Source organism: Podarcis filfolensis, assembly GCF_964270895.1.
Source record: "Podarcis filfolensis genome assembly, chromosome: 6".
Classification (NCBI taxonomy): domain Eukaryota; kingdom Metazoa; phylum Chordata; class Lepidosauria; order Squamata; family Lacertidae; genus Podarcis; species Podarcis filfolensis.
The window spans coordinates 57,761,988-57,775,726 of record NC_139609.1 but is presented as its reverse complement, the minus strand read 5'-3'; the positions used below and the strand labels follow the sequence as shown (position 1 = coordinate 57,775,726).

The window sequence follows — 13,739 nt, the reverse complement described above, 5'->3', positions numbered from 1 at the left end:
GACAAACCAACACAAACATGGAAGTGTGATGATCAGAACTTGCTGTTCCCCAGTCTAATGATATAGGTATGAAATATGAATAAGTATATTACTTTCCACAAAGCATAATAAATAAAATGCATCCCAGCAGTATAATATATCACAATGTAATTTGTATTTTATGCAGAGATGGCTGACAATTACCGGTAGTACCTTAAAAAAACCATTCTAATTAATAACAGGTCCACAGAACTACCTATTTATCAACGAGGGGGAGGAATCCCCACTCCCTCTTTTAAATACAGTTGTTTGTAACTTTGAATGCAATGGAAGCAACATTTATCTGCTATTAACATGTAGGTTATGCTTCCGGTTCTCACCATCAGATCTCTAAATAAAGGAAGTTTTTACACTATGAAGGTGGGGGGAGGGGAGCTTTGTAGAGTGTTCTCAATCATTTGTAGTAGACCACTGAATTAATACATCTTACATGTGTGAGAGGTCTATACAACAGGAGGTAATGCAACTTGAACTGTGGTTGGAGCTATGCATACCTGAATGCTTTGTGTACTGAAATACTGCTTGTTGCTTCTCCTCTCCTAACTGGTGTCAGGAAGGGGCAGGTTCTAATGGAGGTACAACAGGTAGAGCTCACCCTGGCCCACAGCCAGGGTTCTGGACCTCTGCTTAATGAAATATCTGACTGAGATATAGCTGTGGTGGGAAAGGCATTTGCAGGAGTTTTCAACACCGTCGTCCCATATGATGCTTCGCCATTGCTATTGCATATTTGCATTGCATATTGCATTGCATATTTCTCTTCTGCACTTTGCTGAGGGGAAGGAGGGGCCAACACACAAGATATGGCTGGGAAATATGCTGCCCTGAGCCTAGCTACATGGCACCTTTGAACCAAGTTGTTTCCTATGTCCCGGTTCGTCTCAAGATGCTAGCCCCTCTTTAGGCATTTGAAATAGGTGTGCATGCGCCCCTCACACCACCTCTTCTCTTGATCACGTGTTTGGTGCCAAAGGTCTAAAGGGCAATTCTAACAGAGTTGAGCTGAATGCAATGGAAATCCTCTCTCTGATAAGGAACTCCCACTGTACAGGATGCCCAGTCATGGGGAGAAGTCTAACTGCATTCCACTCAACCCCTGCACTAACTATGCAAAGGAGAGGAGAGAGCAGGGCAGGGCTGGTACACAGAGGTGTTGGTTCTGGGTTCTGTGCACCCTCATCCAGTTTGACTCCTCACATATTACTTTGAACGCCTGAAGAGGCATTTGTTGACCTTCATGAATTTTGTTGCTGCCAACAAATGGAAGGTGATACTCCAACCTTTTTTTATTTTAATGAACTGAATGACTCCTGACAAAATCAAAAGCAGTTTGGTCTGCACTGAGTTCAAATACTAGAGATGTTCTATGCAGGTAGAGGAATGTTAAGATTCCTCAGACCGGCCTCCGTATTCAGCCAGGATCAGGTTTCCCTACCATTCTTTCTGAACTAAAAGGAACTCAAGTTGACTCCGCTCGTGTTTGCTCATGCTGCCAACTTCATTTTGTATTCCTTGCAAAGTTCTGCATCTTGCCAGAATGGTTCTCTGTGCTATGTTGCAGCTGAATGTTTTGCTTATCACAACAAAATGTCACAGTAAGTTTGCAACAAGTAACTCTGAATCATGCTATCTGTTGTGCAAAGTGAGCACATAAACCCCTGTGGGAAATAAATGGCCAGCAAGGAGAGACTGTTCACTGAATGACGCTTGTAAGGTCATGGCCTCAGGAGTGCTACTCTGAGTATAAACTGATTTTAAGAACTGCCTCATAGAATCTGTCCTGATCCAGCATTCAGTCTCCGCTGGAGCAGCATGGCATAGTCTGTGCCAACCATCACCTGTTGACTGTTCTCAAGATCATACAACCAGAGACATATTCTGCTGTCATGGCTAATAATCATCACCACACTATTAAAAAGTAAGATGACTTTGTTCTTTGGTCACCTGAAGCAGCCATTCCATTCGGCTACTAAGGGGGGGAGAAAAAGGAGGCAGGCCCACCATCACCTGGCAGTAGCCATTATATATCAGTTTGTAGAAGAGGGAGGAACAGAAGGTTAGCAGGGCCACTCCACTGGTTCAGTTGAGAGATCAGCCACATTTGGCTCCTCTTCTCCTTGAATTGGCTTTGCTCATTATGGGAACACTCGCCTTTTATCCTCCTCTGCCACCTGAAGCAGACCTGGGTCAGTTTCATGGGCAAAGAGCTATAAATATATAACAAAATCCTGACATGTAAAAAGAAAGATAGTACATCCCACCATAGTGGAAAAGACTATCTTCCTAACTCATGAACATTTGTTGAAGCTGAATGTTGGAAGATTGAAGGCAGATAAAAGAAAGCACTTCCTTGTGCTGTGCAGAGTTGAACTATGGAACTTGCTCCAACAGGAAGCAGTGATGGCCACCAACTTGGATGGGTGAGAGAGCATTCATGGAGGGCAAGGCCATTGATGGCTATGTTCCACATCTTCTGTCAGAGGCATGATGTCTTGGAATACCAGTTGCTGGAAACTGCAGGTGGGCAGAGAGCTGTTGCGCTCATGTCCAGCTTGCCGGCTTCCCACAGGCATCTGGTTGGCCACTGTGAAAACAGGATGTTGGACTAGACGGGCCACTGGCCTGATCCAGGAGACTCTTTTTATGTTCATGCTCACAGCAAGGATCAAGCAGCTGAAGCTGAACTTAAAAATAGGACTCTTCTAACTCTCTTGATGGTTAAAAGGGGTGGGGCACCAAAACAAGCAAAAGGACACGGAGCTTGATCAATAGTACCAGAATAATTAAAGTCAATGGTGGCTTTAGATCACTCAGAACCAGGAATCTTGAAGCTGTTTGTTCCTGTAGCTTCAGTTGCACTTCAATTACCTTTCAGAAGTGGTTGAAAAAAACAACATATTCTATCCAAGAACTTTAATGAATGATCATAAAGTTAACTTTATAGCCAGTGCTATTTTTCTAGAAAAAGGAGTGCTGGAACTCACCATGAACGCCTCCCTTGTTCTCTTATAATGGCATTGGCGCCCACCTGAGAGGTGCCGGAACTGAGTTCCGGCTGAAAAAAAGCCCTGACTTTAGCCAACATTACAGTAACTTATATAAATTCAGGATCCACAGCCATGGGGACCTCTTTATTTGTTTGTCTGTTTTGAGTCCACCTGATTGAGTAGTTCTATAATAGTAGAAAGGAAAAGTTCCTCAAGGACAAGGGTTTTCACTTCAGACTGCCTTTCAATTTTTATTTAAAAAACACACACACACCAAATATCCTCACACAGCCTCATTAGGCTGCCCAGTCAGTTCATGTAGAGTGACATGGCAACTTATTGTTCCTTGGCAGACTAACTGATATGGAAAAATCTGGGATACTGGCCTAGTACATCTTTAATTTTAATTTTTTGTTTTGTTTTACATAGATTTCTACATTTTAACTTTAACCATTTCAAACATTAAAATAAAAGGTTCTTACCTTCAGACCTCCTTCCCTCCCTCCATGGGTTCCATATTTAAAATAAAATACCGTATTTTTCGCCCTATAGGACGCACTTTTCCCCCTCCAAAAATGAAGGGGAAATGTGTGTGCGTCCTATGGGGCGAATGCAGGCTTTTGCTGAAGCCTGGAGAGTGAGAGGGGTCGGTGTGCACCGACCCCTCTCGCTCTCCAGGCTTCAGGAAGCTATCCGCAAGCCTTGGGAGCCCGGCACGACTTCCCGCCGGGCTCCCAAGGCTTGCGGACAGCAGCCTGCAGCCCGAAACCCGGGGAGCGCAGCGGGGCGCACCCCGGGCTTCAGGCAGATATCCGCAAGCCTTGAGAGCCCATCGGGAGTTCCCGCCGGGCTCCTAAGGCTTGTGGATAGCAGCCTGTTCTGGGGGCTGGGGTCGGGGGAAGCTCAGGCTTCCCCCGCCCCCAGCCCCACAAGCTCCGGGAGCGATGGCGAGGTTGCACAACCTCGCCTTCGCTCCTGGACCCCCAGCCCTGAGGCTAAAAACGAAGCCACGACAGCTAGCGCAATCTATCCCGCTCGCTGTCATGGCTTCTTTGCTCTTTGGGGCTCGGGGGGGGGGGGAAATAATTTTTTTCTTCTTTATTCCCCCCCCCCAAAATAAGTGCGCCCTGTGGGCCGGTGTGCCCTATAGGGCGAAAAATCTTTTACCACTGGCCTAGTACATGTCAGAGGGTAAAGTACTTTACTTCACCTATGCCAAAGGTGTGCATGTTACAGATGAAGCACAGGTAGAAAATGTATCAAATTATTTATTTCCTGCCTTTTGGTCCTAATAGGAACCTCTAAAAAGGCCAGTGCCCTTTTCCCCTAAAAAAATGTTTGGGGTACTCTCATTTTCCTACTCATATTGAAATACTGCCCCTCAATGAGGCCGAACTTAGATTCACAAAATGTTTAGGGGTATACGTACCGCTGTGTACCCCCAGGAAAAAAAAGCACTGAAAAAGGCTAACGGCAAAGCTTCCTGAAAAGAAGTTTTGTATTTTGTAACACATGTAATAATCAGATCCATCACCAAGAGAACAATCAATTAGTGTGATCTATGCTAATTGATTCAGTTCTGCAGTTGTCTGCTCAGGGCTGGGTTATTAACAAACAGGGTGAAAACAGAGGCATTTCCCTCTTTCTTCCGAGTGGAAGGAAATAGAATATATGTTCTTTAGCTACCTTCTGAGCACTTGGCAAGCCATAGTTCCTTTAGAATCTTACCTCTTCTTTCTTGAAATGAACCGGGAATCCTGTCACATGGTCTACAATAAGCAAACCATAAAGATATGGACACACCACCCACCCCTTTCCATGTACTCATGAGCTCTTCCTTTTCTAAATCAATCAGCCTTCATGAACACAGCATTTTGGGACTGGTGACTTTAAACACTGTAGAACTTTCCACCAGGTATTAAGAGAAAGAAGGAGAGAGAGAGAGAGAGAGACGTAGCTTTAAAGAGTAGCAGAAATCAAGTAGGAAACTGCATAGGTAGTCCAAAAAGGAAAAGGATAGTTTTTGATGCAGTTGTTATAGAACAAGAATCCATGCTATCCACTCAGATGATACGTTTTCTTTTTCCTATCAAGCCCTCTTCAATCAGATAAAAATTAAGAAGTAATATTTTGTGTGCTGGGGGAGGGAACCCCACTGTTGGCAGCTTCTTTTGCTGAATGTGATGCATATAACCTGAGCATATTCTTTTTAATAAACTATTACACAGATGCACATATAGATAAGTAATTGGCAACAGCTGCACTTCTTCAGAAACTCTGGTGTATGCATAAAAATAAAAATGTCAGTGTTGGCTACGTGCAAAATGTAAATGATTAGGAAAATTCTCCTCCTTGAAACATTGGTCAAAAATAAAGGAGATTAAAGCAAGCAAATAAATAAATAAATGCTGGAGAGCAATAAATATTGGACAGCACCTCTTAACATGGGGAAAAAAATGTATTATTCTAAATCAGCTTTCCCCAACCTGGTGCCCTCCAGACTTTTGTTTGGGACTCCGGCTCCCATTAGCTTCAGGTAGCATGGCCAACAGTCAAGTGTGATGGGAGTTGTAGTTCAAAACATTTGGAGAACAGCAGATTGGGGAAGGCTACTCTAGAAGCATAGGGGTGTGTGTGTGTATGTGTATGTGTGTGTATGTGTGTGTGTTTGTTTTAAAGATAACCTTTCTGGACAATATATGTATATTATTTATAGTACAGCAAAGCACATAAATGACTGCCCCAGATAAATGAGAAAAATTAGTATCTGCTGTTTTATGTAAATATTCTTTTGTATACCATCTTTTCACACCTGCCATCTCTTTGCGCAGGAAAAGTTAATGCGCTCTTTTGACACACCACATTATTGGTTTACCATAAACACACCAATCTGGGTCACTTTGCTCCTCCTTGCTTTCACTTGGAGAAAAAAAAGCCATGATCCCTGGGTTTAAGAGTTACATCTGAACTAGGAATTGTGGTTTCTTTCACTCCCAACAAACCATGGGAGACCAACATTTGTTCTTGGATCAACTATATATATATTTTGTAACAAACCATAATCCCTGGTTTGGACATAATGCTAAGACAGGGTTCATGCCCAGAAAAGTGCATTCATAGGAAATCATTTATGGGTTGCTGCAATATGTGAACTGGACCAATGCCTGCATTTGTAGAAATCCAATTTCTAAACAACTAAGCCACCCAATTTTGTGCACACAGGCAAAGTCTATTCCAGTGCAGAAGCAGAACACAAAGTTTAGCTTCAATAAAGGACTTAAGTCTGGCTTGGAAGTCTAACTAAAACAGAAGACCCACAGAAGTCTCTGTAAACAAGCAGCACACTGACATAAACTAAAAGGCTGTGGATTCTACACAGATTACATGATATGCTGTAGAGTGCTAATACAAGCTCCCGGTTTAGATGACTGAGATCCCACCCCTAATAATAGCTCAGTGTTGATTACAAGAGATTCCTCCAAATCAAGAGCATCTGTATGGTGACAGAACATATTATATTTGCACCCCTATTTTTTTAAGAAAAGGAATGAGATGTTTGCATAGAAGAGGAGGGCTGATCTATCATTCTCAGAAGTGCCTAAGGACTCAACAGCACCAGCAGACTTTATCAGTCCTACCTGATAATATTAGCCTTGATGCAGAACCAAACAAAATCTTGAAACTGATGATGCTGAGCCTGCTACCCTGAGACCCTGAGTCTCCTGATCTGAATAAGAGTCAGGTGCTAACTGCCTAATCTGAAGCATGTTTATTCCACAGTAATTCCCACTGAGTGCAATAAGGCTTATTACCAAGTAAAGGTGCACAAGATTGTAGCCGAAGCCTTCCAGAACCCTTCAAGGGCAAATGCTGCTTTCAATTAATCCCTGAATAGCTCAGTTGACAGAGCATGAGACTCTTAATTTCAGGGTCGTGGCTTCAGGCCCTATGTTGAGTGAAAGATTCCTGCATTGCAAGGCATTGGACTAGATGACCCTCATGGTTCCTTCCAACTCTACAATTCTACTAATTCTATGAAATTACGATTAGAGTAGGAGGAAAATCATATCAGCAGGACCACTTCCTGTTGAAAGCAAGACAGAGTCATTTGCCCATCTCTATATTTAGCTGTGGCTGATAACTAAACTACCCCTCCCCTCTGCTGTCCCCCTAATAAGAGCATCAAACTTTCTGGGTACCCAAATATGGGAGTCATAATTCAGTCCTGCAAGGAGGAGAAAGACAAAAAGTTGCAATAGAGTAGGAGATAAAAACAAACAAACAGAAAAAAGAACCAGAAAGAACTAAAAGTTAAAAGATGCAAGAGCTTAAAAAAAGTTGTATATAATATATAAACAGAATGGCTTTTTCCCGCACTTCCTCCCAATTCTCAAGACAAGAAACCATGAATCAAGTTATGGGTTAAAAGAAAAGGGAAAGAGAACAGGTTTGGTTAGGTCTGTGCGAGTGCCCTTTGGTGGTTATTAGGAAGTCATGCATTGAATAGACTATCACTCACTGCCCGCAGGAGGAGATGCAGCAGCAACAGCAGCAGCAGCAGCAGAAGTGGTGGGAGTGGAATTGACGGAGGAAAGAGCTACATGGGTTGGGCTAGAAACATTTTTTACATCGTGGTGTTGGCTCACGATGGAAGGCTGTCTCCTGAGGGCTCCCTGTAAAGAGGAGGCGCCGGTCTGGAATGTGTAAACTACGTCCATCTGCAAAGAATCAGAGAGTAAGATAGCTTTGTCCCACATTCAAAAGAGGAAAAGGAACTGGGAGAGTTGGAAGGGGAAACCGGGCAGACAAAGGATACAGATACAAACAGTAAGGAACCAAAGTGGAAGGGGAAAGAGGAAAAACCCAAGACATCCCCGTAAACAGTTTCAGCAGTTCATCCAAAACGTAGAGCCCCTCAGCCAAGAGCTCCCAGCCATCTCCTTTCTCTCCCCCAATTATTCCTGTGTTTGCAGCAGGTGCAGTATTTTAGGGTCCAACTACGTGTTATGTGCAAATGCATATAATGAAACTTTGCAGGTCTACATCTTGGTTGCTGTGGAGTGTCGAGATGGGGCAATGTGTAGTGGAGAAATTGCAGGAGGGAAGCCTAACTCCTACTTTTATTGTGGTGTTTATATTCCATCTGTCGGTTTTGTTTTTGTTTTTAAGCCTGGTTCCTGTCGCCTGCCCTGGAATTGTTATTATTTACATGGATGGGCAGTGTATAAATTTGTTAGGTAAGTATTAAAAAACCTCTTCCCTAGCCTCTTACTGTCCTGCCTCAATTCATCCCAAAGCGACTTACCCACCCCCTCTCCAGAGCTCCAGATACACATTTTGCAAAGGATAAATGTGCATCTGCAGAGTAACTGGTGGCAGGGGAGAGACAAATTTATTAAGCATATTTATACGTACACCACACCACAACTCTGCTACAAATCACTATTCCTAGGTGTTGCCCGAGTTTCATCACATGCATTTGACTATAACAGGTATGGGGCACCTCTGATGAACTACAACTCCCATGACTCTGACCACTGCCATGTTGGCTGGGGCTGATGGAAGTTGAAGTCCAATAACATCTGCAAGACCACAAGTTTACCACCTCTGGTGTAGTCAAACCACTTCTGATTTTAAATGTGTAGGTGAGACAGCAGGTGGTGGGAATCTTATATAAAGGCAGCAGGAAGAAGGAGCATGAAGGCCGAAGTCTGAATGACCCAAAAGTGCAGCCTGCACATTGACATCTGTGGTGGGTTCTAAATGTCACCAAGGGACACTAAGGGCCAATGGCAGAAAACTCTAACCAGGAGTGGTGTGTGCCAGCCAGGCTTATTGCCAAGGTCCAGGCCCTGAATCAGAGTGGGTCATTTCGTTTGGCCAACATTAGGAAACAAGTCACATAACAACCAAGCTGGAATTAACTGCAGCAGCAGCTTGTCCATTCATCCCAAAGCAGAAAGGGCACAGCAGCATGCAGAGGTATCACAAGAGCAGAAAGTGTTCTTTGTATCATTCCTGGTTTTGGAAAGGGAAGGGCAGAAAAAGCTGCTGCACTGGTACAACCTCCGGTTGCTCTAAGCACTGGCAAGTCATTCTATCTCAGCTGGAAATGCCTTTTGCTCAGAAGGGAAGGACTGTGGCTATTGTATCCTGGATGCAGACTGTTTCAGTGGTTAATCATGCAAGCAGTAAAAAGAATCCCCACTGTTTTCCCGAAGGAAGACAGATATAGGAGAATCTGCATTACCAGGAGCTTTGGTTTCCAGGTTCAAGGCTTGTTTGCTTAGATCTACATTACATATCACACATTAAAAAAACCCCCACAACCACTCAAGGTGTCTCACATTTGCATAGTGCTGGCTGTAGCAGGCAGCGTTGTCCATTCAGTGAACATGCAAAGCTCCATCAGTGAAACAGCTCTTTCACACACTGGACCTGGTCACTTCTTCCTTATTGGCTTGATGAGGGTTTCTTACAGTTCAGGAAACTTTGCAATACCATATTATGTCTGGTTGTACCTACCATCATCTGCCATGTCTGGAGTACAGAGAGGAGCACTTCTGATATTGAACGGCTCTCCCTCTGAAGACTTTGCTGTGGACCAGCACAGGCAACTAAACCCAGACACTTCTCCTCAAGTGATGCGCAACTCTGACCCAGGATGGGTCTTTGCATTCCTTGGAACTCACAGTGAAACGTCCTAGGCAGTGAGTGACATGCAGCAGTGATCTTGCCCATCTGATACAAGACAGCATCAGAACGTTAAACAACTAGATGCTGCGTCAAACTGTATGCCCACATGCAGCCTTTGGCAAACTCAGTAGGTTCGGTCTTCATTTCATCCTTTGCATGTGACTTGGGTGTGCGGATCAAAACAATATTTTTAAAACAATGCACAGTACAAAGAACCACATTCCATGTGGTCACAGATCACAATGGTAAAATACATGTAAAATATAACTCATATCCAGGTCTCATGCAGACATTCACCCAAGATCATTTTGCCTCCTTCAGGGGGTTGGTTTCCTATCATGGAGGCAAGCAACTGGACAAATAGCAAATTTCTGTGACTTTTCAAGGCATACAATGAAAAGGAAAGGGCTGAGCATTAACTTAGGACCTCCATTCCACAAAGCTCAGTCCTCAACTTGCCCTCTGTCCCTTCCTCCTTTGGCTCTATCTTCCCCATCAATCTCTCCTGCTTACTGGGATACACCATACACTAGATTTGGCTTTTAAATACTAGTGCATCCCCTGGCAGGCAGAAGGAAGAAAGCAGTGAAATTAGTGTCGCCTCATCTGTATTTATTAAACATATATCGCACCCTTCCTCCCAAAGGAGCCCAGGGTAGTGATTTATAAAAATTATGCAACACTATATCAGCATCTCTAGTATAATGGTAATAACTATCATGCAACAGTGAGTTGTCACCAGTGGTTAGGAAGGCCCCAGGAATAAACTCTCATCACTGAACTCAGAGTAATGACAAAAAAAATCCCATCTGCCCTATATATTTATAGCAATATCATACCATTAAAAAAAATAAATTGTGGGGGGGTGTTATTGTTTTTGTTTATTATTATGGTATGTATTTTGTGTTTTTATATTGCAACTGTGGTCTGTGAAGGGTGTGAGCATTGTTAGGAGACTCCTATTACCTTAACAGAGCTACAATATTCAGAGAGGTATTACAGTCAATCCATTATCCTGCGAAACTCTGCGAACTGTAGCTCTCTGAGGAGAATAAGGGTCTTCGAACAACCCTCGGCACCCTTAATGAAACACAGTTCCCAGAATTCTTTGGGGAAAGCCATGGCTGTTTAGAGTGGAATGATACTGATTTAAATGCAGGTGGGGTCTAAGACTGGTAATGATTGCTGGTTGCATGAGGTTGCTTCGTTAGGATAGTGCAAGGCCTTGAGATGACTAATTACCCCAATATGCAAAAACAGCCCAAAAAGTGAGGTCAGAGCCATTTCATTTGAAAGACAGTAGTGGAGCTAACCTTCCTTATATTCTTCTTAAAAGAATACCTTAAAGCAACAATCTAGGCTGGGTTATACAAGCTCAAGAAGATGGATGTTGCTGCTGGTATTTTTTAATAATCAGCCAGTCCTTACACCTTATGAAAGTTGATGTATTGTGGATGGAACCTTTGCTAGACATGAAACTGCAGCTGATTTCTGTTCTGTGAATGCCACTTCCTTGAGAAGAATCCAGAATCTAAGAATGTGCTTGGAGTCACAGTGTCTGTGCAACTATTGTAACCTTGTTTTCGGTGAATAGTTGTCAAAACACATTTTATAACATATGAAGAAAAGGTTCTGGGACTTGGAAAGCCAATGCAAGTTCTTGCAATATCATGGTCTCTGTGTGTATATATCTGCAAGGAATGGTTAATGTTAACTTCATCTTCATCTGGAATCTTCAGGGGGACCTGCCCCTGAATGAAGTGGCTGAATTTATTTTTACCATCAGAAATATCTGCAGCCTGGTCTGTGTTTGTTCCTCCAGAAGGAGGAAACGCTCTGCTGTGCTGTCAGCCTAAGTCCATGAATGGTAGGGAACACATTCCCCTTGATTTTACAAGGGCTTGATCTTCCCTTTTGTGGAATCCTCCACAAGTAATGGCTTTATCCAAGTTCACTTTTAAGGGCCATGGCAAAAGCGGCAAAGGATTTAGTGTAAATCAACAGCAAGATAGATTGTCCTTTTTCAAATATTTAGTGGGGCTGTAAAGATCTGGAGGCAAACTGTGGGACCCTGAGCAATGACCACATGCATAGCTCAGCAGGACTGCTATTTTTGTTTGCAAAGAATTGCATCACAGAGGCAGGGAGAGAAGGTTGGCATCAAATGCTCCATCTTTTCTTCTGCATGCAGAGACTTGCCTTGGAAGCAAGCACCGATGCTTAGAAAAAGCCCAGGTGAGTGCATCTGCTCAGCTGCATGTACATCAACACCACTAGCTCAGGCCATTGATTCCCAACTCTTCCAACAGTGTGAATGGCACATCCCTTTCCATGGCATGCAGCCCTGCTTTCACTGGGATGGGCTCTGATTATGGCAGGAGAGGACACAGCTATGAGTCGCCAATGGAGGCAGTCAAAAGTCCCTAGCAGAGGAGAAATGAAAACTGTACCTGAGTCTGTATTCTGTTGAGACCCCGGAACCAGAGAATCTGTCCTCGCCGCAGCTCCATTTCAGCATGGTCGATTTCATCTAGACCCTCAGTGAACTCCTCATCATTAATATCCTCCTTGTTAATGCCATGGCCTGCCTCCTTCAGGAACTTCAGCTGATTGGTTGGAATGCTGCTGATCAACTAGAGACATACAGGACACTCAAGGTTAATTCCTCCTTGCTTTGTACAATTTTGGGTCTCAAAAAAACCAGACGCTTATCTGGTCAGCACTATAACTCTGGACCATGGGGTCACGAAGAGTCAGACCATGGCGTGCTCTGGTCCATGGGGTCACAAAGAGTCGGACACGACTAAACGACTAAACAACAACATAACTCTGGACAATTTTTCCATGCAATTGGGTCATGCCATCCCAAGCAGTGCTAAGCATTATCATGTCATTAAAAAAATAAAAATCTATTGCTTTATTTAATTAATTTATGTTTAATCTTTCGGACAGCTTCAGGACCTCAGCCTGGCTCACAGAATAAACAACATTTTTCATATAGCCAGTGCAACTGACAAAATGACTCTCCCCATGTGTGCAATTGCATTTGAAAGGATTTCACTTTCAGAGGAAGGAAACCAGGGAGAAAGGAAGAACAACAACAGTTTGCTTGAGAGAAATAGAGGGTGAGAATGTATAGCTGGTTGTAAAAAGGAGTAGACAACATTTCCTTCCCAAGGAAGGAATTCCTTCCCAATGACAGAATTAGAGTTAGTAATGTAGATGAATTTATTCTCAATGAAAACTCCCCATTGCAATAGAAGTGACAACCATGCCTCCTTAATTCACTCAGTTTTGTGGCAGCACAGAACTGATCATTCTCTGCTTTAAAGCCTGGGTCTTGAATTTAGACATCTAAGGTCAGGACTGAGAAAACCTGTGGCTCTCTACTTGTTGTTGGACTCCAGCTCCCATCAGTCCCAGCCAGAATGGTCAATGAAAGAGGCAGACTTAACAACATCTGGAAAGCCACAGGTTCCCCATCCTTGATCTAAGCTTAAAGACTGCTATGCTTTTGAAGGTGAGTCTTGTCTTCATAAAGCACTTTGGACTATTAACAGCATCACCAAATTTTGCACCCACATAGCTGCAAAGTGTGTATGTGTGTGTACCATAACTCAGAGGTGCTTAGCCTTCCTTTAACAACATGGCCCTATCTTGTTCAGGCTCACCTGTCCCCAAAGCAGCTCTCCAACACCAATGAAAACACACCAGAACCATTGGCTCAAGGTCAGTCCAGAACAGCTGAAGGGCTTCCCACCAAATTCTACAATGATGATCTGTGGCATAAGAGGAAAAAGAGCATAGTCAGATCAGCTTTGGTTAAAAAAAAAAAAAAGAACCATGGAGGTACAGAAAGAATTGTTACCTTCCAAAACAGTACACTTTACATTTTCTTCAGGTAACTCATGGCATGTTACTAGACAAAAACATGCAACAACTTGCATGTCACGTTCTAGTTAGCTACATTTGGGCAGGGTGTGCTTTGGACAAAGGACAGAAGGTGGCTTCAAGTCA

General features: G+C 43.3%; 1 protein-coding gene across 1 annotated transcript in view; it reads right to left on the bottom strand.

The window, feature by feature from the left end:
• The window catches only part of ATP2B4 (ATPase plasma membrane Ca2+ transporting 4), a 173,454-nt gene that overhangs the window by 15,615 nt on the left and 144,100 nt on the right, over positions 1-13,739 (bottom strand). Inside the window, exons 19-21 of the mRNA XM_083617964.1 lie at positions 13,394-13,501; positions 12,173-12,355; positions 7,655-7,744 (exon numbers count right to left, since the gene is read on the bottom strand). Coding sequence (XP_083474090.1) covers positions 7,655-7,744; positions 12,173-12,355; positions 13,394-13,501 — 381 coding nt within the window. The remainder of the gene's footprint in view (positions 1-7,654; positions 7,745-12,172; positions 12,356-13,393; positions 13,502-13,739) is intronic.